Genomic DNA, 25,157 nt, shown 5'->3' on the forward strand with positions numbered 1-25,157 from the left:
TTGAAGGAAAGTGAGAGTGGAGGGTGGTGACAGTTTCTCATTGGCAAGAAGGAAGCCTGCCTTCCCCGGAGCAGTAAGGTAGTGCCCACTTGCACTGACCATTCTTCTCCTTGGGGTCTGTAATTGACTTAGAGTGGTAGAGCCTGAAGGCTCCCCCTTCTGGGCTCCCCACTCCATTTTAAATGAGGGTTCCCTTTATTTTCACACTCCTAATGGGCTAACTGGAAGGAGGTGGGCTCTCCTCACCCCTTGGTTAGGCTAATCCAGTCGTGCTTAGAAAAATGCAGTCCTCTGGATGGGACCAAGTTGACTGACCTTCCAGAGTGGTATGCATTTACCTACACTTTTCACTTTCCCTTGATTCTCCCTCGCCCCTTCCCCAGGAGAAATAACCATTCCCACAAGAAACACCCTGGAAACTCCAATTGCCCCCAGGTTCAAGTCTCAGCCTCAACCGAATGTAAATTGGTACAGCCATTATGGAAAACAGTGTGGCAGTTCCTCCAAAAATTAAAAATAGAACTACCATATGATCCAGCAATCCCACTTCTGGGTGTTCATTCAAAGAATGAAGTCAGTATCTCCAAGAGATAGCTGCACCCTCGTGTTCATTACAGCAGTATTCACAATAGTCAAGAAATACAAACAACTTAATTGTCTTTCAATGGATGAGTGGATAAAGAAGATATGGTATAAGCATCTACAGTGAAATGTTACTCGGACCTAAGAAAAGAAAGCCTGCCATTTGTACATTGATGAGCCTGGAAGACATTATTCCAAGTGAAATAAGCCAGACAGAGAAAGATAAACCTATACAGTATCACTTATATGTGGAATCTAAAAAAAAATTTTTTTTAAAGTCAAACTCATAGTAACAGAGTAGAAACATGGTTTCCGGGAGTGGGGAGAAGGGTACCAACTCATTATAAGATGCATAAATTCTGGGAATTTAATATACAACATGGTGACTATAGTTAATAACACTGTATTGTATAATAAAAAAAAATTTAATTGATTTTTATAGAGAGGAGGAAGGGGAAGAAGAGAAACATTGAGAAACATTAATTTTGTTGTTCCACTAATTTATGCATTCATTGGTTGATTCTTGTATGTATCCTGACAGGGGGTCGAACCTGCAAGCTTAGTTTATTGGGATGATGCTCTAACCAACCGAACTCCTGGGCCAGGGTGAAATGTGTTGAGAGTAGATCTCAAGGGTTCTCACCACACACACATGCACACAAATGGTAACTTTGTGAGGTGATGGGTGTGTCAGTTAACTTGATTGTGATGATCATTTCGCAGTGTATGCATATATTAAATCATCACATTGTGAAACTTAAAAAATCACATACAACCTAAATTCATACAATTATTAATCATACCTCAATAAAGTTGGGAGGGGGGTAGTTCCAGCTGCTACCTATAAGGCCCTTGGCTTTTTTTTTTTTTTGGTTAATTCTTACCGAAGGATACTTTTTCCATTGATTTTTTTTTTTTTTTTAATCCTCACCAGAGGATATTTTTTCCATTGCTTTCCAGAGAGAGTAGAAGATAGAGAGCAAAAGAGAAAGAAACATTGATGCGAGAGAGACACATCGATTGGTTGCCTCCTGCATGCGCTGACCTGGGCTGGAGATCAAGCCTGCAACTGAGGTATGTGTCCTTGGCTGGAATCGAACCTGAGACCCTCCAGTCCACGGGCCGACACTCTAACCACTGAGCCAAACTGGATAGGGCTCCATTGATTTTTAGAAAGAGTGGAAGGGAGGAAGGGAGGGGAGAGAGAGAGAGGGAGAAACATCGATGTGAGAAAGACACATTGATTGGTTGCCTGCTGCACATGCTCTGACCAGGGGGGATTGAACCTGCAACCCAGTTACCTGCTCTTGATTGGGAATTGAACCTGAGACCGTTCGGTGTACCGGTCGACACTCTAACCACTGAACCACACCAGCCAGGGTGAGGCCCTTGGCTTTTAACACCCTTAATCTCTGCCCTGTCTGTGCTCTAATCTTGGTTTGATTCCAGGCCAAGGAATAGGCAGTTTTCTGTTTCAAACACATTTTCCCCAAATGCCTGTTGCCCTACTCCTATGTACCCTTCAGGTTTCTGCCTAAATGTCACCTCCTCCAGGAAACCTTCTTTGCTTATTCTCCCAAAGCAGCCGATATTTCCGCTATCTTGGCCCTCCCCTTCTCTCCAACCATGACTTAAAACTTCAGAGGGCAGGGACAAATTCTGTCTTACCTGTTTCCCAGCCTGGAAAAGTAGGTAATTAACTGTTGTTTGTGGAACAAAGCAAGAAAAGGAAAGTTCCATGTATTAAAATCTGTAGGCAGATGCTGTTTATTATTGTTATAGTCTTTCCTAGCACGATTCCACATCTATTTATTTTCACTTTTATTTATTTATTTTATTTTGTTTTATTTTACAAAGGTACAAGGAATTTCAGACACAACATTAAAACAATCAAACAGTTTCAGGCACGGTTTCATATGAAAAGCATAGATCAATTTCTGACTTCCTGCTTCCCTCTATGATACTCAAGTTTTGTTCCAGGAAGAACAGTTACTGTGGCGCTAAGGTGAAAACACCCTAAAGCTCATCTCCCAGTGCTGTCTTCATTCTCGGAAAGTTCCTGAGTCAGCAGTCAGGGGGACTCCCAGGGCATGGAGTAAAGAAATGGGTGCTCATTCTGCTTGCCCTGGGCATGACGGCCTGGCCCTGCAAGTTCTGGGCAAGTCCCACTTCATCAGTCAAGAATATAAACAAAAAAGTAATTATTTAAAATGGCTTAAAAAAATATCTGATAAAAATTACCTATCCCACTCCCCTGCTGTGAAATAATTTAAATAATTTACTCTAAATGTAAAAAAAAAAAAAAAAGTTTGTTCATGATGCCTTCGTATTGTTTCTAAGCTTGAGGTCTGGGTCCCTTGGGGTAGGGAGAGTTCGCTGAGGCGGCCTTCAGGAAGCTCCCCAGACTCAGCCCCACCTCCACTGCTTTGTAGCCAGTGCCTATAGGCAAAAGTTTCTTTTCCTCTAAGGCTGAGCTTCCCTCCTGAACATGGGGATAATCATGCCTGCCTGACCCATGTTAGAGTAGAATGTGTCAGTGAGTGGAGGTGGGAGGGCTTTGTAAACTGTGAAGTGCTGGCCACAAATGAGGGAGGAGAGATGACCCCATCTAGTAGAATTCTGCTTCCCTGACAACACCTGGGATTTGGTCTTTGGCAAGCTTGGCAGGCCCCAGTGACTGAGTAAATGGAGGACAAGACAAGCAACTGGGGTGTCTGGAATGTGCAAGCAGACAGGGGGACCAGCCATGGCTAAGGGAGGGGGCAATCAGGAGCACAGAGCCCCCATCCTGTGGGAACTGGGGTGGGGGGATGTGGGAGTGGGCAGAGACCTGGCAGAGGGCTCAGAGCAATGCTTCCTGATTTTAGCCTCTGGCCAAGACTTAGAGGACAGGGTTGGGGTCCCAGCTCCTGTCTGGCGCCCCCTGTCCTCATCTTTACTGTAGATAGGTACAGATGCACTAGCCCGGTGGGTCTCCACCCTCAATGTACTGCAGAATCACCTGGGAGCTTATAAAAGCATACACAAGGCCAGGTCCTACTCTGCTGATTCAGCTTTGATTGGTTCTGAGTTGGGGCTGGCCATCTGTATTTTCTGAGTGCTCCCAAGCGGATTCTAAGGTACAGCCTGGGTTGAAACCCACCAGGCCAGGTGGCCTCCTGCAGTCCCCATCCTAGCTCCAGGATTGCCCAGTGCAAAGAGTAAATCTCATTGTCTGCACCTCCTCGGTAAGGAGGTACTTTTAACTTCCAACATTCGCCGTCTCTAGGTGGGCCACTGTACTGAACTGAGAAAGAATCTCAGAGAAGGGCTCAGACCACAGATTCACAAAAGAGGGACACAGAAAATGCTCAGGCTGGAAGGGAACATTAGGGCCATGTGGTCTTTCTTTCTTGCCTAGTAAAATCCTCCTCCAGAAGCCCTCACGGCTGGGCGGCCAGGGGGTTCTGCAGGCAAACTGCCACCTCCACCTCCTGTTATGGTGGACTGACATCTGCCTTTGTCTGCCTGGCAGAGGCAGACTCTGTGACCCGAGGGCTTTGGTAGCTGTCGGTGGCCGTGGATGACAACCTGTCTGTGTCCCACATAAGGAAGTGTCTACCCACATCCGGTGGATTCTGGCTGGAGCTAGGATGGTTTTGCCCTCCTGTCTATATTCTAGAATTGGGCTGAACCCTGACTTCTTTCCCTGAAGTTAAATTCCCTCTGCCCTTGCGCCAATGTCTTGTGAGTTCCCACAGCAAACCCAGATCATCCTCCTACAGGTAGTTTCCTTAGGTCAAGGCCAACATTTCGTCTTGGGTGGCAGATTCCAGGGGTCCCCTTGTTCAGATGGAGAAACTGAGACCAGAGAGGGAAAGGCTTGAGGTCACTGCAAGTCAGGAAGCGCAGCAAGGCCAGAACGAACGGATCCCTCCTCTGTGGGCCGAGAACTGTATCAGACCAAAAACAGCAGACAGACAGACCCAGGAGACCAGAAGCTCAGCCCACCCCTGCTGAGAACACTCTGGGGACCTGCATCACTTGCCTCTCTTTGGGCCTCTCAATTTCTCCACCTGAAAAATGAGGAAATTGGGCCAATTACTGGTTTTCAAACTTCTAGTTTTTTTGAGTAGCAGAATTATGTATTCCATATAAGCCAATATATAAAACAGAAAGGAGAGCTGTCAGGTTGGAAAGGGGGGAAGAAGGGTTCAGCCCTCCTGGTTAGCCTGCCCCATTCTATAGACCACAGTTTGAAAATCACAGGCAGGTTCACCTTCTAGGTCCTTTTAGCTCTAACTTTCTACAATGTTCTTTCCCTTGGGAAGTTATAGCTTATCATGGACCCTTACAAACAGAATCAAACAGAAGGCAAGGTATCATGTAAAAAGAGTCAATTTAGACACTGATGTTTCAAGAAGGCAAATAGAAAAACGGCACCACGTCCCACTGGAATCTTTCGGCGATCGAGTTTCATTTTCTGGTAAAAAATATAGAAATAGTGGTTGTTCTTGGGGGACTCGTGGTTTGGTTCTGGACCTCCCCATGGAGCCAAGTGGTGTCCCTGAGGGCAAGGAGGGCAGAGACCTCTGCTCAAAACCATTCTGAGCTCATCCGCAAGTTTTTGATCTCCAGTTCCAACTGTTTGGCCTGGACCTCGCGTTGGGTCACCAGCTCCCGGAGTCTTCTGATCTCCTCCTGTTGCCGATAGAACATCTGTAGCAGCTGGGAGAGCACGGAATAGAGGAAAAGGTCATGTAGGTATCCTGGGATTTGAGGGAGGCAGGACAACAGCAGAAAGCATAAAAACCATCGTCCCTTTTGGACTCAGAAAGGTGGAGGTGATTAAACTAATGTGACTGAGGCCTAAGGGGGCAGCCATTGCATAAATCTTTTACAAAAACCTTGTTTCCTTCACCTAATAAATGAAATTTAAAAAGACTTGATATTTCAGACAGTTTTTTGCCTCCTTAGATTCTCCCATGGGATGGAAGAAAGGATATTTGGCCCTGATGTCTGGAAATTGGAGTTTTTACCACCACTAAACTGCGTGGCTTCAGGCAAGTTACTTACCTTCTCTGAGCTTTAATTTCCTCCTCTAGGAAATGAGGGTCAGAAAACTAACTTTAGTATCATCACAACTGCTGCCACTGTACAGAACGGTACAGGTGTTGGGTGCTCCCCCTAAGTAAGGGTCTTCCCTGTTCTCCTGGATGCTCACAAAGCCCTGTGAGGGTCACGGTATTAGTGCCCCCACGTTACCACTATGGAAACTGAAGCAAAGAGACTTGGCCCCTGGGGCCAGCACCCTACAGGTAGCGCTCAGTAGAGCTAGGATTAGAATGCCTCCAAGAGACGCCAGGCCTTGAGTTTTTGGCCGCTACCTACTGACTCCCAGGGCTGTTGGGAGAATTCACACCTACAATATATCAGAGTGCCCTCCACGGGACCTGGCACACAGCAGGCACTGAGCAAATGCTGGCTCTGAAAGCACAAAAGTCCTACAGGGTCAGAACTGGAAGGGGCTTTAATACCCAGCAAGTCACACCCTCTTCATTTTGCAGCTGGTCCTCCACCCTCTGTCCGCAAGGCCCCCATCTGGGCGGACCGACAGCGCTCGTCGCCCGTTTGCTGAATGAATTAACGAAGTGAGTTAAGTAGCTCGGCCGGGCCACACAGCTGGTCATTCTGCTCACCCCTCGTTCCTCTGCCCCCCCCGCGCCAGGGCAGGCGCACCCCCCATTCCCACCTCATTCTCAGTCTTTGGTGGGGGGCACTCGAAGATGTCAAAGCCGTTCGTGAGCCAGGCTTTCTTCTCCTCCAGCCTGTGCTCCGCCGCCCACCTTGGCGCCTTCTCCTCGCGCAGGGGGAAGGGCCTCCGGCCGTCTTCGGCAACCAGCGCTTCTGTCTGGTCCGCGAGGTGGGGCGCGGTGGGGGCCGTGGGGCTGGAGAGAGGTCTTTCTGGGGGCAGAGGCCGAGGGCTCAGGATATCGGAGCCGGGCCTAAGGGACACCAGGACAGGCCCTGGGAAGGAAGCAAAAGGCTGTGTGAGGACTGAGGGCCCGTTAGCACATGGGCATGGGGGGCACTGGCGCAGGCAGGCAGCAGACACACAGATGCACACAAAAAGGGTGGGGGATTCGGCCACAGGCAGACAGGCACGAACCTGTGGACCAGGGCACTCAGAGTGCGAACCAGGGTCCCATGCAGGTGGCTCTGAGGAAGCCCAGCCTACCGGAGCAGCATGGTGCATGCCCTGGAGCTCCTCACGTGAAGCCTGGCCCTTGCTTTGTAGGGACAGTCCCACCCACACTGACATCTACCAGCTTATGAATCCTCCCTACACTCCTGGGAAGCAGGGGAGGCAAGCATCAGGGAGAATGAGGAGGAAACTGAGGCCCAGAGGAGAGTGAGACTGTCTAAGGGCTATAGAAAGAGGGGCTTGGGGTGTAGAAGGGAAGGGAGATCCCAATCACAGAGGCAGCAGCTGGGGTGGGGGTGGGGAGCACCCACAGCCTTCCCTGGGCTGGCCCTCATGTTGACAGGGCAGGAAGGGTGAGTCAGGGCACAAGGGCCTGGGGCTGCTGCCTAGAGGGTCTCCTAAGTAATTGTGGAGGTGGGGGTGGGGTGGATGGGCACAAGGTCCGGCTGAGACTATCCAGTCACTCTGCACAGCCCAGAGCTTAGTAGTTTTCCATGGAGCAAAATCCCTTGACTGGGAGGGAGTGTTCTGAGCCACTTGGGATAAGTCCCTGCCTTCCTGGGACACATAGGTGTGACCATCTCAGCCACTGGGGACTGACTGTCAAGGACCAGTGCTGGGGTTTCAGGAGAATACACATACAGTTCAAACCCCTCTCAGCTCTCTGGGCCATAGGACACGCCATTTCCCCCCACGTTCGCCCGAGGCCTCTTCTCTGCCTTCCTCACCTTTATTCATCCCACCGAGCCACTCCCTGGCTGTCATAGAGGGCTGGGCCCCTGCCGTGGGTGGGTAGATGTCCTCCTGGTAGGATTCCGACTGCAGGAGAAGTCAGGACAGTGAGAGCGGGGGTGGTAGGGCAGGCTGCCCACAGAGGGCCCTTAGAGAGCTGGGGGTCCAGGCCCTTCCCAACCCCTGTGAATTGAGAAAAACAAGGTCCGGAGAGCAAAGGGTCATGCCCAAGGTCACACAGCAGCTCAAGAGCAGAGGTGAGGCAAGAGTTAGGGTTCCTAGCTCCCAGTGATCCCTCACTGACCACGGGGAAGGCCTGACCCTTGAGGGAAGTGGCCATAGCCTCCCTGTTGCTACCTCAGGGGCATGAGCTCCTGGCTCCAGGGTTAGTCTTCTCCAGGAAGGGTTCCCCACCTTCTTTGCAGATACCCCCACCACTCTTACCCGCCGAGGTACAATCATGGACACGGGTTCGATGAGGCTTTTCGTTGTGATCAGTTTGTAAAAGCGGAAGATCTCACAGGTGGACACGTCAAGACCTCTCTTTGGCATGAAACCTGCGGGAAGATGGTTGACAAGGGCCAAGCAGTTCCAGCTGGGCTGGGGCCACAGGGACCCAGTGTAAGTTGCAAAGCCAGGCTGCACACCTGGATGTGAACAGAGACCACCCTCCTCTCACCATTCTTCCCCTCAACAAACAGTTCATGAGCAAACATCTCCACTGGGCCAGGCCCTGTACTGGGGAAATGGGGCTGAAATCATCAGAACTTGTCCTCACCTTCAAGGATTTACATGATTTTAGCTCGGCTTTTGTAGGAAGTGTGCTCTGTTCCAGGCCCTCCCTCGCCATCCCCACAGGGTGACCCAGGTACTCTTAATAGAACGTGTCCAGCTTTCTTTTGCTTACTGTTAGCATGGTATGTCTTTCTCCATTCCTTTATTTGTAATCTAGCTGTGTCTTTATATTTAAGTGGGTTTCTTATAGACAACATATAGCTGAATCCTGTTGTCTTTTTATCCCCAAACACACTGAAAAAGTAGGGGCTCTCTTAGGTCAGTCTCTCCCATCTCCGTGCTGTGTACTTGTTCAATCTTGGCCTAGAACACCTTCATTCTCTCCCCATGCTGTGCTCTGCCTCCTCTTTCCATTCCTCAAATGTTGCCTCCTTCAGGAAGCCTCCCAGAGAACCTCCTGCACACCTAACTAGAGTTCCCATTGAGTCAGACTGTTTACCCACCATCTTCCCCCCTGAATGTGGGCCCCTCCAGTGTGGAGCCTGAACCTGACTCATCCCTGTCTCCTCAGGTCCCAAGTGGCTTCAGTGCCCCACACTCACCGATCCCCTTCTGTGGGTAATAGGAGCGGTATTCCGTCAGGTAGTTCAGGTGAGGTTTTTCGGCGCTCACCTCATAGTAACGGATGTTCCCGTCTCCCTGAGGAAGAGGAGGGTATGTTTAGAGCCAGTTCCCATCAGCCCCCACCTGGCTCTCACTGCCATGAGCAGAAACCTCGTCTTCATAGTAGGGAGAGTTGGTAAAACCACCTCACACCAGGAATACCAGGAAACTGTCACCAAGGCAGTAGGATGGTCCTCTTTTTAACACTCAGTCCCCCCAACCATGATCCAAAGCCCACCCAGGTGCCTCCAAGGCAGAAGTTCTGGAGGCACAGGCTGGAACCCCACTCCCATCCAAGAGTTGCACACAAAGGTCAGAGAGGCATGTCCTGAGACCAGCCAGTGGGGCTTACCTCGAGGGGCATTTCTGGTTGTCACTGTCATAATGACTGGGCGGGGCCGGGGTGGGGGGATGCTGCTATTGGCATGGGTGGGTAGGGATCAGGGCCGCCAAATACAGATGATAGCCCTACTCAATGAAGACCTGCTCTGCCCCAAATTTGAAGGTGCCTCTGATGAGACACACCAACTGGTCCTTTCTCATCTAGACCCAGAGTTGGGGAAGGGGGCCAGCTCAGGGTGTCTAGCTAAAGCCCTGGGCCCAGGTGCTCTGGGAGCCAGGAAGGTGGGAGAAAGGGGCTGGGCTCTCCACAGGGGGAGAGTGTCCAGTGGCTCTTGCCTGTCCCTGCCCCTGCCTTGCACCCAGGGGCCCCAGGCTGCTGTCTGGCCATCAGTGGGGCTAGGCTTAGGGTAGTTCTGCCTCCTGCCTCAGGATTCCATGAGGCCACCTTCCTGTCGTGCCAGACTGACCTTTCCCACCACGTAGAGCATGTTGGTGTCTGCGTCATAGAAGGGAAACAGCACACCTGAGGAGCCGTCCAGGTCTTCCTCTGAGAGAGGCTCGGAAAGGTTGTCCTGCAAGGGAAGGGAGACCAGGACGGCCTGCAGGTCACGCATGGGGCCCTCAGCGGTGCTCTCTGAGCTAAGAATTCCTGCCACGGCGCTCTGGGTGCGTGTGTGTGAGCAGCCACGTGAGAGAGCAAGAGACTTAGTGTGTGTGTGTGTGTGTGTGTGTGTGTATGAGAGAGCGCACACCACCTTGTATTTTGCCAACATTTTGCCCTTAACAAATCACATCCCACACACCTGATCTCACTCCAGCCCTCTGCTGTCTGTTATTTATTCTAATAGATGAAGAAGGAGATTCAGAGAGAACTAAGTGACCTGTCCAGTCTTTGAAAGTCCAGCCAAGTGCTCCTTCGAATCAATACTGCTTGGCCTGGCCCCCACCTCACCACACCCCTACCTTGGACATGCAGCTGCTCCTGCCCACATGGCTCAGTACTTCATCAAAAGCCCTCGCTCCAGCTATTCCTTCTGCCCAGAAGGCGCTCTCCTCCCTTCCACCCAGTCCTGATCCCACACATAGCCACGTGTCCCCCCCGCTCCCCCATCCTGACCAGTCTCCCTCTTTGAATGACAAGATGTACAAGGTCTGGGCTCATGCCATCAGGCTATTAGCATCTTCCTGTTATTCATCAATAAATTCAATCAATGAATGAGGGAATGAATGAATGAATGAATGAATGAAGCCAGAACTCAGCTAAGGAGCGACAGTGAGGGGTGCATGGTAGACTTACCTGGTCCCACAGGGCCATCTGCCGGTTGTTCCATCGGGACGTGCCGGTGGACAGCAGCTTCTTCATGTTCCCCAGAAACAACACTTTGTTGGCCCGGTGCCCCTTGTAGCTGGCTTCCTGGAGGGACACGTGCGGTCAGGGACTCCCTTGCCTTTGCTCACGCTGCTGCTCCACCTGGAATGCCTTCCTTTCTCACCCCAACTCTGCCTCGAGAATCCTTCCAGAGTTATTTTTCTGAACTACAAGAGGCAAACTTTTGCCCAGTCCCATGCTCTTGTTGAAAGATTATTGAGCACTCACTATATGCAAGGCATGGGGCTGTGCGGGCACTGTCACCCGGGTTATCTCATTTAATCTTCTGAGAGGGAAAACTAATACAATAGCCCATTGTTGCAGATGAGGAAACAGAGGCTTGGCCACCTGAAAATGTTTGCCTAGTAGATCAACATAGTAGATCAACAGTGATACCCCAAGGTCTCCAACCCCATGTCGTGCCCCTGACAGAGCTGATGCACACTGATATACTTTGGCATTAGACCAGGTTCAAATCCCAGTTTTCAATGTGGGTATGTTGCTTGGCCTCTCTGCAGCCTCAGTTTTATCATCTGAAAAATGGGGACAACATGTATGAAAGCTTGCCCAGAACGTAGGTTACTGTAATGAACAATATTATTGCCCTGTTCTCAGAAGCCTCCGCCTCTACTCCACTCCTTGATCCTCTGACCCGAAGCCAGACTCCAGCCTTGCACTGACCTGGAGGACAGTCCCTGCTCGGGGGTCAAGAACCCGAATCTTGCGGTCTTTACAGGTGGTGGCAAGCAGGCTGCCGTTGGTGTTGAAGGACATGGAGAGGATCACGTCTGGGTGACAGTCAATTGTTTTCACCGGGCTCATGATTACAGACTCCTTTGTATCCAGGTTCCAGACCATCACCTGCATGGCAGAGAGTCGGCTCTGAGCACAGTGGCTGCCCCTCCCCTGGCCCCCACAGTCACACGCTGGACAGGCTGTAGTGAAACACGGTATCCCCGGGAGGGAAGCCACAGATGGCAGTCTGGCCAAGAGGCCTCAGGTGGGAAGATGGATCTGCCAGCAGAAATTGCCACGTGGTAGGAGGGGGAAGCTGGGAGTCAGACTGTCTAGCAGTGAAAAAAACACCATCTGCCTTGGAGCAATGAAACATCCATGCTGGAAGGATCCTGGGGGTTTTAAACAGGAGTTTCCACCTCTCACAGATAAACAGGATTGCCATGTTTAGTTGTGCAGGCTGCACTGCACAGCTCCAGGGCATCCACATTCCCATAATCCACGATGTGAACAGCGCCCCCTGGAGTCCTGTACACAACCTGCAGAACCCCAAGCAGTAGCCCTGCAGACACAGGTAGACAGATAAAGAGCACTTCTGATCGGAAGGGGGAAGAGGCCCTCCCTACCACTCCCATTTTATCCATCACAGAGGCCCCTGAGGTGCCTCAGTAAAGCCCTATAGAGTTGTGAAGGGAAGAGTTTAAAAGCCATAGCTATGGTCACACCAACCCCATCTGTGTACAGATTGAGAAACGGAAGCCCAGAGAAGACCAGGGACTTTCCCAGCTCACACTGCAATCAGAGGTGAGCGAGAACAGAGTATCAGTCTCCCATACCATAGATTTCCACAATCCACGGGGCCCAACCCAGCCCCTCCAGGCAGACTAATGGATTGAATAGTATCCTCCCCAAACTCATGTCCACCTGGAACCTCAGAATGTGACCTTATTTAGACATAGGGGCTTTGCTTATGAAATTAGTTACAATGAGTTCATACTGGATTTGAGTGGGCCCTAAATCCAATGAGTGGTGTCCTTATAAGAGGAGAGGACACACAGAAAAGAAGGCCATGTGACAACGAAGGCAGATTAGAGCAATGCAGCCACAAGCCAAAGATGCCTGGAGCCACTAGAAGCTGGAAGAAGCACAGGATTCTTCCCTAGAATCTTCAAGGGAAGCATGGCCCTCCTAACACCTTGATTTAGGATTTCGTCTTCAGAACCATGCGAGAATAAATTTCTGTCGTCTTAAGCCACTCAGCTTGGTCCTTTGTTAGGGCAGCCCCGGGAGTTAATACACAGACCCACCTTGTAGTCGTAGCCCGCGCTGAAGAGGATGTTGGCGGCCGTGGGGTGCCACTCCACCAGGCCCACTCGGCGGGAGTGGCCCACCAGCTCCTTCCTGTAGGCCGTGAGGTTCCTTGACAGCAGTTGCTTGGGGATGCCCCAGATCTTAATCTGTCAGCAGAAGGGACGGGGAGTTCTCTCTGTGTCCACCTCTTACTCAGTAGAGGGGCAAGTGGGAGCCTCAGAGGGACAGCGGCTTTGCCAAGGTCCTCCAGCCCAAGCAGGGACTGGTATTGACCAGAGATGAGTCCAGGCCTCTCAGTCTGCCCCTTGGTACCTTCCAATGTGCCCCCCGGTAATCTCTGCCATCCTAATAACCGGAGGCAGTGTGTGGTAGGTGGGCCACAAGCCTGACTCCCAGGCTGGGTGTCGGAGCAAATCTGCCTCCCAGCATAGAACATCCTCCAAAGTACAATGGCCTCCCCCTGCCCCTTGTCCAAAAGGCCCTGGGTGGAGCCTTGAATGGCAGGAGGAAGGGTTTGTGCTGAATCCTCAAGGCACTAGGGAGCCAGCCAACACAATCTCTGGAGCAGGACAGGGCAGGCCCTTTTGGAGGGGCTTCTTTTATGTTCCTCAGCATCCCCTCTATGGAAACTGGCACAAGTCCTCTTAGAATTTTCTGCCTGCTTGTCCTGATGAATTGGTGTGTTTCCTCTGACCAGACAGTAAGGGTTCTGCAATACATTCTATTTTCCTTTTTGCCTTGGCTGCCAGGCAGTTCTGAGCTCAACCTCGGGCTCAGTAGCTGCAACCTTCCATTGCCAACGTTTCTAGTATTATTTCCTCACTTCCTGCATCTGTGGCTGCTGCGCTTTAGGGAACTGGCATAGCTCAGTGGAAATAGGCTGGGCTCTGAAATAAGACCTCAGTTTGAAGTCTGGTTCTGCCTGTACAAACTGTGTGACGTTGGGCAAATAGCCGTACCTCTCAGATCCTCGACTTCTACATCAGAAAAGTGTCCTGCCTTGTGAGGTTGCAGGGAAGGGAAGACTGAGTGACATGACATGTGTAATGAGAGCCAGTGGGCTCACGATATATGGTAACTATGAATTTTATGCTTATTTGAATCACCTGATCATATTTGGGTCTTTTTTAAAAAGTCATACCCACTACATTTTAAAAGTGGCCTAGAATAAAAATTATAAATAACAATGAGCATTGTGGGAGCAGGGATTAGCTCCCTGGAACAGAAGAGGTGCTTAAATTGGTGGGCCTGAAGCCTCTAGGATGGTTCTGGTGTCCATACTCATCTATGGCTCCCACTCTTATCCTTTTAAAATTTACTTCCCTACTGTCTATGAGATTAAGTGGCACAATATTTTCTGGCCACAATAAGAATGCCCCTCATAGCATTTTATAGTCTCCCCAAAAGATGGGCTTTCCCACTGGAATATGAATCTCACTGGATCTTCACTAGGCAGTTGGGAGCTATTATGCCCATTTTATAGGTGGGGGAACTGAGGCCCATAGAGAGGAAGGGTCGTGCCCCAAGTTCCACAGAAGCCAGAATCTACATTACGCCCTCCCCACAGCAACCTTACCTCATGAAGGATGAAGGAGTCGGGAGCATCAGAGCCGAGTACAGACACTGTTCCACCTCCCGCTGCCCCAATCCCACTCCTTTTGGTCAAGAGAACAGCCAGCCGTACGTGCTGGTACTCACCGTGGCATCTTCAGAAGCAGAGGCAATCTCAAAGTCATCGAAAGGGTTCCACTTAATATCTAAGACGTTCCCTCTGTGCCCGCAGACCTTCGGGTAGTGGGGGTCCAACTTTCCCGTCTGCAAAACAAGGCCCAGGAGGGTTGGGGAGGAGAGTGGACTAATTCCACTTTAGCCTCTGACAGTCACTCAGTCAGTCAGCAATCACTGAGTAGACAGGAAACATAAGGGGCAGAACTGGGTGTGAATCTAGGACTTGCCTCTATTCCCTGTGTGATCCTGGGAGAGTCCCATCACTGCTCTGAGCCTCAGTAAAATAAAGGCAATGACAGGCATTTCACAGGGTAGGTATGAGGATCATAGCAGACAAGGTATGGAAGGGGTCTAGCTCAGTGCCTAGCACAGAGTAGGTGTTTAATAAAAGGACATTTTCCTTTCATACACTGCTGGTGGGGAGGCAAAAAATGGCACAGCCCCTTTGAGAAAAAGTCTGGCAGAGCCTCAAAAGGTTAAACGTAGTTACCATAGGACCTTGTAATTTCACTTCTAAGGATATCTCCAAGAGAAGTGAAAAATAGGTCTACAAAAAACTTGTATATCAATGTTCACAGCAGCATAAAAATCCCCAAAAGGCAGAAACAGCCCAAATGTCCATCAACAGATGAATGGATACACAAAATGTAGGATAGGCACGCAACGGGATGTTATTCTGTTGTCCAAAAGAAGGACGAAGTATCGATGCCGCTACAACACGGACGAGCCTGGACAACATGCTACGTGGAATTAGTCTGACATCAAAAGACACAAATACTGTATGATTCCACGTGGATGATACACCAGATGTGGTTTCATTGCTCGAGCAAACCGACGCATCCCCTGGTACCTGGTGTTCAAAACCTTGACTAAAGCCTGTGAAAAATTCAGAGCAGGTAAAGCCATAAAGACTGAGAGCAGATGAGTGGCTTGGGGGAGGGGCCGATGGGGAGTGACTGCTGATGGGAACGGGTCTCTTTTTGGGGTGATGAAGTCACTTTGAAATCAAGACAGTGGTGATGGCTCCACAACCATGAGATATACTAAAACCCACGGGACCGTGGCCAGCCATGCGCCCCTCGCCAGGCTCCAGGCCTTCTGCATGCGACATCAGGTGGGCTTTCAACACCTGAAAGCTGATTATGTTGGTTCAAATTTTGCCTTTTTCCCATCTATAAAATGTGACTAATCACCTCTTCCTTGCAGGAGTATATGGGGGCGAAGTGAGATATTGTGCTTGACAAGCTGAATGGTGACGTCCTATAGAGTTTAAGTGCTTAAATAAGAGCAGCTATTAACATATGTCTACGTTTGTGTGTGCACGTACACGTGTATATCAAAACTGAGGGAAAAAACTGGACAGAAATACACCAAAATGTTATTAATGTTTATCTCTAGATGGTGGGATAAACAGGGGGTTTTAAATCATCTTCTATGTCTTTAAATTTTCCCCCCAAAACTTTCTATAAAAACTGTAAATTTCGCAATAAAAAGTACTTAAGACAAAACTCCAGACTTTCAGAAAAAACAGGTCTTTCCAGGATTAGCCCAAAATTTGTTATAAAATTACAGAACTTGAAGGGCTCTGAGAGACCAGGAGTGGTGAAAGCCCAGCACAGCTCTGGTACCTGCACTGGTGGCAGGCATCGCTGGTGGATCCCTGCACTCTGTCCCTGCGCCAGGCTGGAGGAGGGACTCGCCCAGCGTCGCGAACACAGGGTCGTGCCCAGGGCTCTGGAGGCCAAGCGGGAGTCTGAGGCGTCTTTATTGCGCTGAGGGAACTCCAGCCCTCTGAGTCAGTGTCGGGCCCCACTTCCCGCACACAGCCTTTCCCTTCTCTTGGATCATTCTTGGGTCAAAGGGCATGGGCAGTGTTGGGTCTTGGGCTATGGTCTCTCAGGGCCCAGTTGCTCTCAGGGCCATTATCTCTACACTCTGGCCCAAGGCCATGCCCTAATTTCTGCCCTGAGAGTGCCTCGCAAGAGCTGATTGTAGGCCGGCCTTGGATGACAGGAGGCAAACTGCCCAGGAGCCCCATTCAGGCCCACAGCTCCCAGGTCAGGCTCAGGAGGTGCTTCAGGGTCAGGCATGGCCCAGACAGGCAGCTCCTCAGAGCTGAGCTCGGGCCAGTGCTCCTCCCAGGCCTCTGAGAGGTGGGGCCCAGCTCCGGACAGCTTGACCCTCCCCTGAGGCCGGCAGGCTCTGTGCCTGAAAGGGTTTTGTGCTGAGGACCCACATTAACAGACATTAGCCAGTCTGACGGGCTATTGACTGAGCTGCTAATAGCCCTGTCAGGGCAAGAACATTTATAATCAGGAGGCCACTTCCGCCCTTCTGTTCCTGAGGCCAGCAGTTAGCCAGGAACAAGCCTCTGATTTATGAGGGACACAAGCTCTAAATCAGGGGACATATGCCTGCTCTCCTTACAGACCATGGAGAACCTGCTTTGGGTGCAGGAGCAGCTGTTTAGCTTGGAGAAACACCACTTCCAAATCTCTGCCAGGCTGTTCTGGGCAGACAGAGTGGACAGGACTGTAGGACCCAAAAGGCAGAGCCAGGTGATCATAGAAGGCTTCCTGGAGAAGGAGGAGGCCTTTGAATTGGGCCTTAAAGAGAGGGAGACTTTGACCAGGCTAGGGTGGAGGACAGGTATTTCAAATAAAAAATGCAGGGCCATAGGTAGGTTTTAAGTGGGAAGGATCCTGAAGCAGACAGCAGTGAAGGCAGACTGAAAAATGGGGAGAGAGGCCAGACAAGAGTTAGGCTATGGGAGTGGAGACAGTCACCCTGCACAGGGCTCAAGGCTGGGCCCTATGGAGAGATGCACATGTGGACAGATGAGTTATGTCCTGATTAGAGGGGGTAAGACTTGGGGCTGCCCAGAGGAGAGAGTTGAGTAGAGGGAAGGATGATAGGAATGTTCCCTAATCCTGGGAACACACTTGTTGCTAAAATGCAAATCCTGTTCCTATAAGGATTCAGGGCAGAGCATCATTCACCAGCCCTCCCCTTAGGTGTACACAGATGAGTATGAAGATAGTTTATGGTAGAATCCCATACCCAGGGTTGGAAGTGGTGAACCACAGAAGTTATCTGGTAACCCCGCTTGATCACCTCCAGAGATGGGGAGCTCACTTCCTACCCAAGTGGTTTATTCCACTTTCAGATTGTATTTACTGTGAGAAAACATTTCTTACTTCGAGCCTGGTGTGGCCTCCTTATGGCCCCTCCCATTCCTTTCACTTTCTGCTTCTGGTCCTAGTTCTGTCCTTTGGGACCCCATAGACACCCTCTCCACCCCTTCCCAGGCCAGCTCCTGGGAAATTTGAAGGCAGAGGACCCGTTCCTTGAGCAAATTCTTTTATAGACTAAACAGATCCATAGAACTGAAAGAGACTAAAAAAATTTAACAACAACAAAAAAACACAAACAAAAAACAAAACATGGACTAGCCCACACTTTGCATTTCTAGACAGGAAGCCAGAGTACAGAGGGAACAGGTAGGTGCTGTGGATGGAAGGCTCTGAGATTCAAATGTCGGCTGGGACAGGTGATGGACAGCTTGGATGAGGAAGGCAGGGCTTTATCTGCAGGCAGTGGGGAGCCCTGGGAGGCATCTGAGCAGGGGAGCGACATGGTGAGACACAGGCTTGAGAAGGGTCCTTCTGGCCTCCAAGAGCACAGCAGTGAAGTGCCCCCTTCCCCTTCTCCCAGGCACCTGAAGCCTGGTGTCCATTCAACCCCAGGCCCCTGGCCCCCCTCTGGCTGGTCTACTCCCAGCAATGTGCCAGCGCCCAGTGCCCGCCCTCGCCTTCATTCCTCCCCGTCCTCCACACCTCACAGCAAAGTCCACTCTTCTACCCTTCAAGAGGTGCGTCTGCTGCAAGCCGGGCCCCAGGGTCAGGAGCCCAACTTGGCATGTCACCAGGCTCAGGGCAGGCCTGTCCCCAGACCTTCCTGCTGTGCCCTATTCCCCCAGCACCGCACTCTGTCGCCAAGGCTGCAGGCACCTCCCTCTAATGGGCTCACCCAGGGTCATAGCTTGCAAAAGGAAGGGCCCTGATTGCAGTCACTCCCTTCGGGACACCTGACACCGCCAGGGGCAGCCCAGCCCTTTTGAGAAAAACTTCCGGGACACAATGGTGAGGCCAGGGCCTTCCAGCCCAGACACTCCATTAAATAATTAGCTGGCTTGCTGCTTTCTTCCTTTGGCCCGCAGTCCCTCCCTTCCTCCACTCAGCACTCCACTGATGCTTCTCTGCCAGGATGCCACACACTCCCTGGTAACCCACAAGGAGCCAATGTCTGAGCCACATTCGGGTCCTCGCCCTTCCTGTTCAGGGTCCTCGGGGAATCCGTCTCCCTGAGCCTCAGCATCCTCATCTGTACAATGGGGCAATATCCCCTACAAAATAGCCTAATGGCATCTGTAAGCACTGCCCTGTCTGCCCAGAGCCAAGTGCTGCGGGAAGGGACCAGCACCTGTGTCCTTTCCCTCTCTTGGCCTCTCGTTTCTGCTGTCACATGGGATGTGGTTACTTAAGAAAATATCAAACAAATGCAATGCGGGGGCCTTCTCGACCCTGATTCAAACACAACTGGGCATTTATGAGGCGCTTCACAGGAAGTGGAAATCAGGTGACCCAGGAGCCAGCGTCTGTGCCGTGATGCTGGCACTGTGGTCAAGGCAGAAAATGTACTTAGGTTTTGGAATTGGATACTGGTTTGTGGGCATAAAATGACAAAATGTCCAGGGTTTGCTTTAAAATACTTCGGGGCGGGGGAGGTGATGAAGCAAGAGTGGCAGTCTTGAAAATTCTAGAATCTGGGTGTAGAACATTATATTGTTTTAAATCTACTTTTGTGTTTGAAATTTTTTCATAATTATAAAAAAGAACTAGATTCCAGTCTAGCTACTGAAATGTAGTTTGCAAACCAGCAGCATTGGCACCTCCTGGGTGCCAGAAGAGATGCCAGAATTAGCAAATAAAAATACAGGAGCCCAGGGATATTTGAATTTCAGATAAACAACAAATATTATTTTTAGCATAAGTATGTCCTATACGCTATTTTACCTATCCTGAGAAATTCTGTGTGAAAATATCTTGGCAGTTTCTTATAAAACTACACGTTTGACGACCTTGTCACTGCACTCCTGGGCATTTATCCCACAGACATGGAGACTGACTTACGCTCACACAAAAACCTGGTGAATGTATATAGCAGCTTTATTCATAACAGCCCCAAACTGGAAGCCATCCAGATGGCCTGCAACGGGTGAAAGGTTAAACAAACTGTGCATTCACACCTCAGAAGGAATATTACTCAACAATTAAAAAGAAAGAGCCACTGATAACACGTAGCAACTTGGATGGATCTTTTATGCTGAGTGTAAAAAGTCAAGCCCAAAAGATTACATACTGTATGGTTCCATTCATATGACATTCTTAAAATGGCAAGAGTATAGAAATGGAGAACAGAGGACTGGTTGTCAAGGCTTAAAATGAGAGTGAGAGTGAGAGTGAGTGAGGGAGTGGCTGTGGCTATAGAAAGGCAACACGGGAGATCCTGGTGATGCCAGCAACATTCTGTATCTTGACTGTGCTGATGTCAATATCCTGGTTGTGATACTGGACTCTAGTCTCACAAGATGTTACTTTTGGGGGAAACTGGGTGAAGGGTACACAGAATCTGTTATTTCTTACAAATGCATGTGAATCTACAATAATCTCAAAACAAAAAGTTTAATTAAAAAGAAAAAATAAGCAAGAAAAAGTTATTTGGCGCTCATCTGAGGTTCGGATTTAACTGGCATTCTGGATTTCATCTGGCTGCTCTGGAGCTTGTTGGAATGCAGACTCTCTGGCCCCACCTTGGATCCACTGAATCAGAATCTGCGTTGTGACACTCAGGTATGAGCTCTGACTAGTAGCTTCCAGCTCCTGTTGTGCCTGGACTCCTAGGAGTCTGTGACAGCAGCAATTAACATGTGTCCTCAAGCTATTTATGACACTATTTCAAAAAGCCAAAAGGGAATTAATTGCACATTTTACCCAAGATCACGCTGCACAGGACAACAGATTTCAACTCTCCAGAGTGGCTTTCCCACTGGATACAGCATAGAGCTGGACTCCTGCCCTGGCTGACAGAGCCTTCACAGCCTCAGCCCTGCTCCCTTCTCTGACCACCTCCCACTGCTCCTGCCCATGTGACAATGCACCAATTTGTTTCTCAAACTCCAAACCCATTCCTACCTCAGGGCCTTTGTACTTGCTATTCAGTCTACCTGAACACTCTGCTTCTAGAGCTTCTAGTGGCTCTCTGTCCAAATGTCAACTCTCCAGAAAGGCCTTCTCTGATCTTCCTGTCTAACCTAGGTGCCTTCTCCCCACCCAGATCACATTCCATCACATCAAACCATTTTATTTTCTTAATATCTGTTGTTAGTATCTATGCATACTGAACAATTCATACAAGTTAGAAACCACGACAGTTCTGGAAAACTCTGAGTAATAAAAATCAGGAAAATGCATTAATATGTAATTAATTAAGAATGCAGTTTGTTTGTTGGACAGAATCTTTTAAAAGCATCCAGAACTTGGAAGAAATAAGTAACCAAACAGGCCATCTCTAGGGGTCCTTCTAGCTCTGACCTTCAAGTCTTTCCATAAATCCCATTGTACACTTGTTGCTTCCCAGCTTGAAAAATTTCATTTCTCTGGCATATAGTTCACACATCTCACCCTGGCCCCAATTCACTTCCCCAAGGTATTTCCTCCCCTAAATGGACTGTTCATTTGTTCTGGCCAGACAGTTCTCTGCATTGTTCCCTGAACAGTCCACACACAGTCTCACCTCCGTGCCTTTGCTCGTGCCATTCCCTTTGCCAATTATGCCCTCCCTATTTATTTGAATGAACAATGATTGGGTAATGTGTTCAATCTATAAAAATTTATGAGCACCAACTGTGTGCCCACAATGTGATATATGGATAAACAAAGTACTGGTTCTTTATCCCCTCCTATTCCAAGTATAGGAAGTACTAGCAGAACACAAATGACTCTAATTCAAAGTACTCAGGGCATGATGTCGTAAGGAAAAAACACAAACAGGCTATGGTATATATCCTTAAAAGGAGAATGGTGTGGAAATTTGGGGGAGAGAGAAAAAGTGGCTATTCATGAACATGGTACATATTTCCATTTGCTTGGGTCATTAATATTGGTCTGTCAGAAATGCTCTGTAATCTTCCCCTTCTAAGTTTTGCTTTGTTTATGCCCAGGAACTCACTCTCCTTTTTCTATTGCATATGTTTACATTTTCTAAGCATTCTTGGTATGTAAATATACAATTCATTTTTTTATTATTTTTTTACCCAACCACCTTCCAAATACTCATATTATTTTTCTAATAATTTGACTGTATGTTCTTCTGTGTTTCTATGTAGTCAATCGTATCTGTAAATAATAGTGGTTTTACTTCTTTTTCAATCCTTATATCTTTAACTTATTTTTCTGGTCTTACTGTGCAGTCCTGAGCTTTTTATTTTATTGATAATATAAAGGGATGTTTTTAACATTTTTTCTATACGAATGATGCTTGTACCATATTAACAAAGATATGAAATATCACCAATAATGGGACAAACTGACAACGTGTGTCATGTGCTGTGATGAACTGAGGATACAATATCACTTGTTTAATATTCTTGCCAAAAATGCATAACATGAATGTAATCATGAGAAAACAATTGGACAATTTAGGAATTTTCTACAAAACAGTTGGCCTTTACTGCTTAAAAATGTCAATATTGTGAAATAAAGCAGACTAGGAAATATGACAGTTAAATACAATGCATGATCCTGAGTTGGAATCTGAACCAGAAACAAAATTTCTATACAAACACATACAGAGAGAAAAATATAAAGGACATAAAAAATAAATCTGGCAGAATGTTAGCAATTGGTCAATCTAGATGAAGGATAATCTGTTTATTCAACTATTTTGGCAACTTTTCTATAGGTTAGGATTCTTTCAAAATAAATGGTTTTAAAAATTGTTTCCTATATATTAGTAAAATTACCTTTTCCTAGTTTGCAAAGAGTATTTTTTTTGGTTAATCCTCACCCAAGGAAATTTTTTCATTGATTTTTAGAGACTGGAAGGGAGGGAAGGGAGAAAGAGAGAGAGAGAAAGAGAGAGAGAGAGAGATCTATGTGAGAGAGTCACCTCAATTGGTTGCTTCCCACATGCGCCCTGCCAGGGCAGGGGATCAAACCTGCAACCCAGGTACGTGCCCTTGACTGGGAATCAAGCCTGCAACCATTCAGTGTACAGGCTGACACTCTAACCACTGAGCACACCAGCCAGGGCTTGCAAAGAATTTTTATCATGAATAAGTATTGCACTTTATCAAATATTTTTTCTGCATTTATGACGACCATATGGTTTTTCTCCTTTCATTTGTTAATATAATGATCTACATTCATAGATTCATTAATATTGACCATCCTTCATTTCTGGAATAATCCTACTTGGTCAACGTATCCTTTTAATCACACAACTTAAAAAATAGTTTCAGGACTATTCAGGCTTTCTATTTCTATTTGAATTAGTACTGACAAGTTATATACTTTTTATAGGAATGTGTCCATATTGTTAACATTTTCAAATATATTGTCATAAAATTGCTCATGTTAGTGTCTTGCTTTGCTGTTGTACTGCCTTTTTTTTTTTTTAATATATCTTTATTGATTTCAGAGAGAGGAAAGGAAAGGGAGAGAGAGAGACAGAAACATCAATGATGAGAGAGTCATCAATTGGCTGCAGCCCGCAACCCGGGCATGTGCCCTGACCGGGAATTGAACCCTGATCGCCTGGATCCTAGGTCGACGCTTAACTGCTGAGCCACGCCCGGCCGGGCTGTGCTGCCTTTTGTTCCTGATGTTATTGCACCTTCTCTCTTTTATTCTTGACCATTTGTCCAAAGGTTTGTCCATCAGTCTTTTTAGGAAGCAACTTTTGGCTCCTTTGACCCTCTCTACTGTATGCTGTATTCTCTTTCACTGATTTCTGCTCTTTACTATCTCCTTTCTCAAACTTTCTTTGGGTTTACTCTGTTGTTCTTTTTCTAACTTCTCAGGTTGAAGATTTAGTCACTAATTTTCTAATATAAGCATAAAATATAACAATACATTTCCCCTGAAGAACCACTTTCCCTGCATCCCTTAAGTTTTGTGATATATTTTTTATCACTCAGTTCCAAGTAGTTTTAAATATTCATTTTTATCTCTTCTTTGACCTGGAAATTGTTTAGAAATGTGTCTTTAAATTTCCAAATGAATGGGAATTTAGAATTTATCTTTTTGTTATTGATTTCTAAATTAATGGCATTGGGATCAGAAAACCTGGTTAATGAGATTCCAATTTGCAGCTGTTATTTTTAACTTCTGAAGTCCTCTGGGGTTTAAGTCTGTTGTTTTTGACTTATGGCGGCTTACATGCTGGGTGATCTGAGATTATTAATTTCTGATCTTAATCTGTGGGACTCCTGTCCACACTGGAAATGTTTTCCTCTAGAGACTTTGTCTCTGCTTTTGCTGAGAACCTGAGGCACTACCAACCCAATATCAGTCTAGACCCTTTGGAGGGTCTCCCTTAAGGCAGAGACTCAGGCTCCTGAAAAGATCTATTAGATTAACCTATATGAAACTACCATTTGGAGGGTCAAAAACTGTGAAATATCAGCAAATGCATATGATCTGACCTCTACTGTCAACATCTGCCCTTAAGACAAGCCAGTTCTTTCTGTTCACTTACTGCTTTTCTCTCCTATCTTAGATTTTAGCTTAAGGTTTGTTTCCTTTTGTGGGGAGGGTAAGTGGCGTTGGAGATTTCCTGGATGTCTTGTGAACCTGGCAATGCATTAAAAGTTATATTCTATTCAGGAGTGAATTATTTTGCAGCAGGCTGGAGGGGAAGCCCCAGGAATCATTAGGCAACTGTTGAAATCCCAGGAGAGGTATATTTTTTCTAGTGAGGAAACCAAGGCTCACAGAAGTGAAATGACTTATTCAAGGTCACATGGCTGGTAATAAGCAGGTCTAGGACTTAAACCCATGCATTGTAGCAGAAAGCCAGGCTCATTCTACCTGCCCTCTGTCCTGAGCTGCCTCCAAAGAGCTGTTTCGGCCTGGGGCTCACCAGGCATCCTTACCTGGTGCAGGGGGATGACGAGGAAGGCCCCCCCACCAGCACACTCGGTCACGACCGCAATGAAGTGGGGGTTCACGGCACAGAAGTGATTGTCGTGGACGCTGTGGGTGATAGGCACTGAGTCGTAGCAGTTCTCCTTGCTGGCTGGCTTGCCAAAGACGTGGCGGAACTTGGAGCTCCGGTACTGGGGGTGCCATGACATCTGCAGGGGACAAATGGGACAAAAGGAGTCTGAGGCTCACTGCCTTGATAGCGGGGCACAAGGCGATCTCACCTTGAGAATATATGAGAGGCTATAACCAGGACAGGGACGTGCTATGAAGGCCAACCAGTGAACAGGCTATAATTGGTGCTGCTTCCACGGACCTGGTGAGATGTGGCGAGTTGATGATAATTATTGTTAACCTGTTTGCTTTCATCCCTTCAAGTGTGAACACAGAAAAGCAGAAAAACCATAGAGAGACCTCACCACATTCCCAATCCACCATGTCACCAGACAGGCCCGCCACCCCGCCCCCTCCCAGCCCAGCCAAGTGGGTAACACTGTGCCCTCTGGAGCCA

At 48.2% G+C, this 25,157-nt stretch overlaps 1 protein-coding gene across 1 annotated transcript; it reads right to left on the reverse strand.

Moving 5' to 3' along the window:
* Nucleotides 1-2,390: 2,390 nt before the first annotated feature.
* Nucleotides 2,391-24,798, reverse strand: CORO2A (coronin 2A). Its single transcript, XM_016222800.2, has 11 exons — nucleotides 24,598-24,798; nucleotides 14,352-14,468; nucleotides 12,650-12,799; nucleotides 11,289-11,468; nucleotides 10,536-10,652; nucleotides 9,706-9,810; nucleotides 8,836-8,932; nucleotides 7,943-8,055; nucleotides 7,495-7,585; nucleotides 6,314-6,588; nucleotides 2,391-5,289 (listed from the first exon to the last, which is right to left on the reverse strand). The coding sequence occupies exons 1-11, from the start codon at nucleotides 24,796-24,798 to the stop codon at nucleotides 5,158-5,160; spliced, it is 1,578 nt and encodes a 525-aa protein (XP_016078286.2). The 3' UTR covers nucleotides 2,391-5,157.
* Nucleotides 24,799-25,157: the final 359 nt, after the last annotated feature.

This window comes from Miniopterus natalensis, chromosome 12 (assembly GCF_054644295.1).
Source record: "Miniopterus natalensis isolate mMinNat1 chromosome 12, mMinNat1.hap1, whole genome shotgun sequence".
Classification (NCBI taxonomy): Eukaryota; Metazoa; Chordata; class Mammalia; order Chiroptera; family Miniopteridae; genus Miniopterus; species Miniopterus natalensis.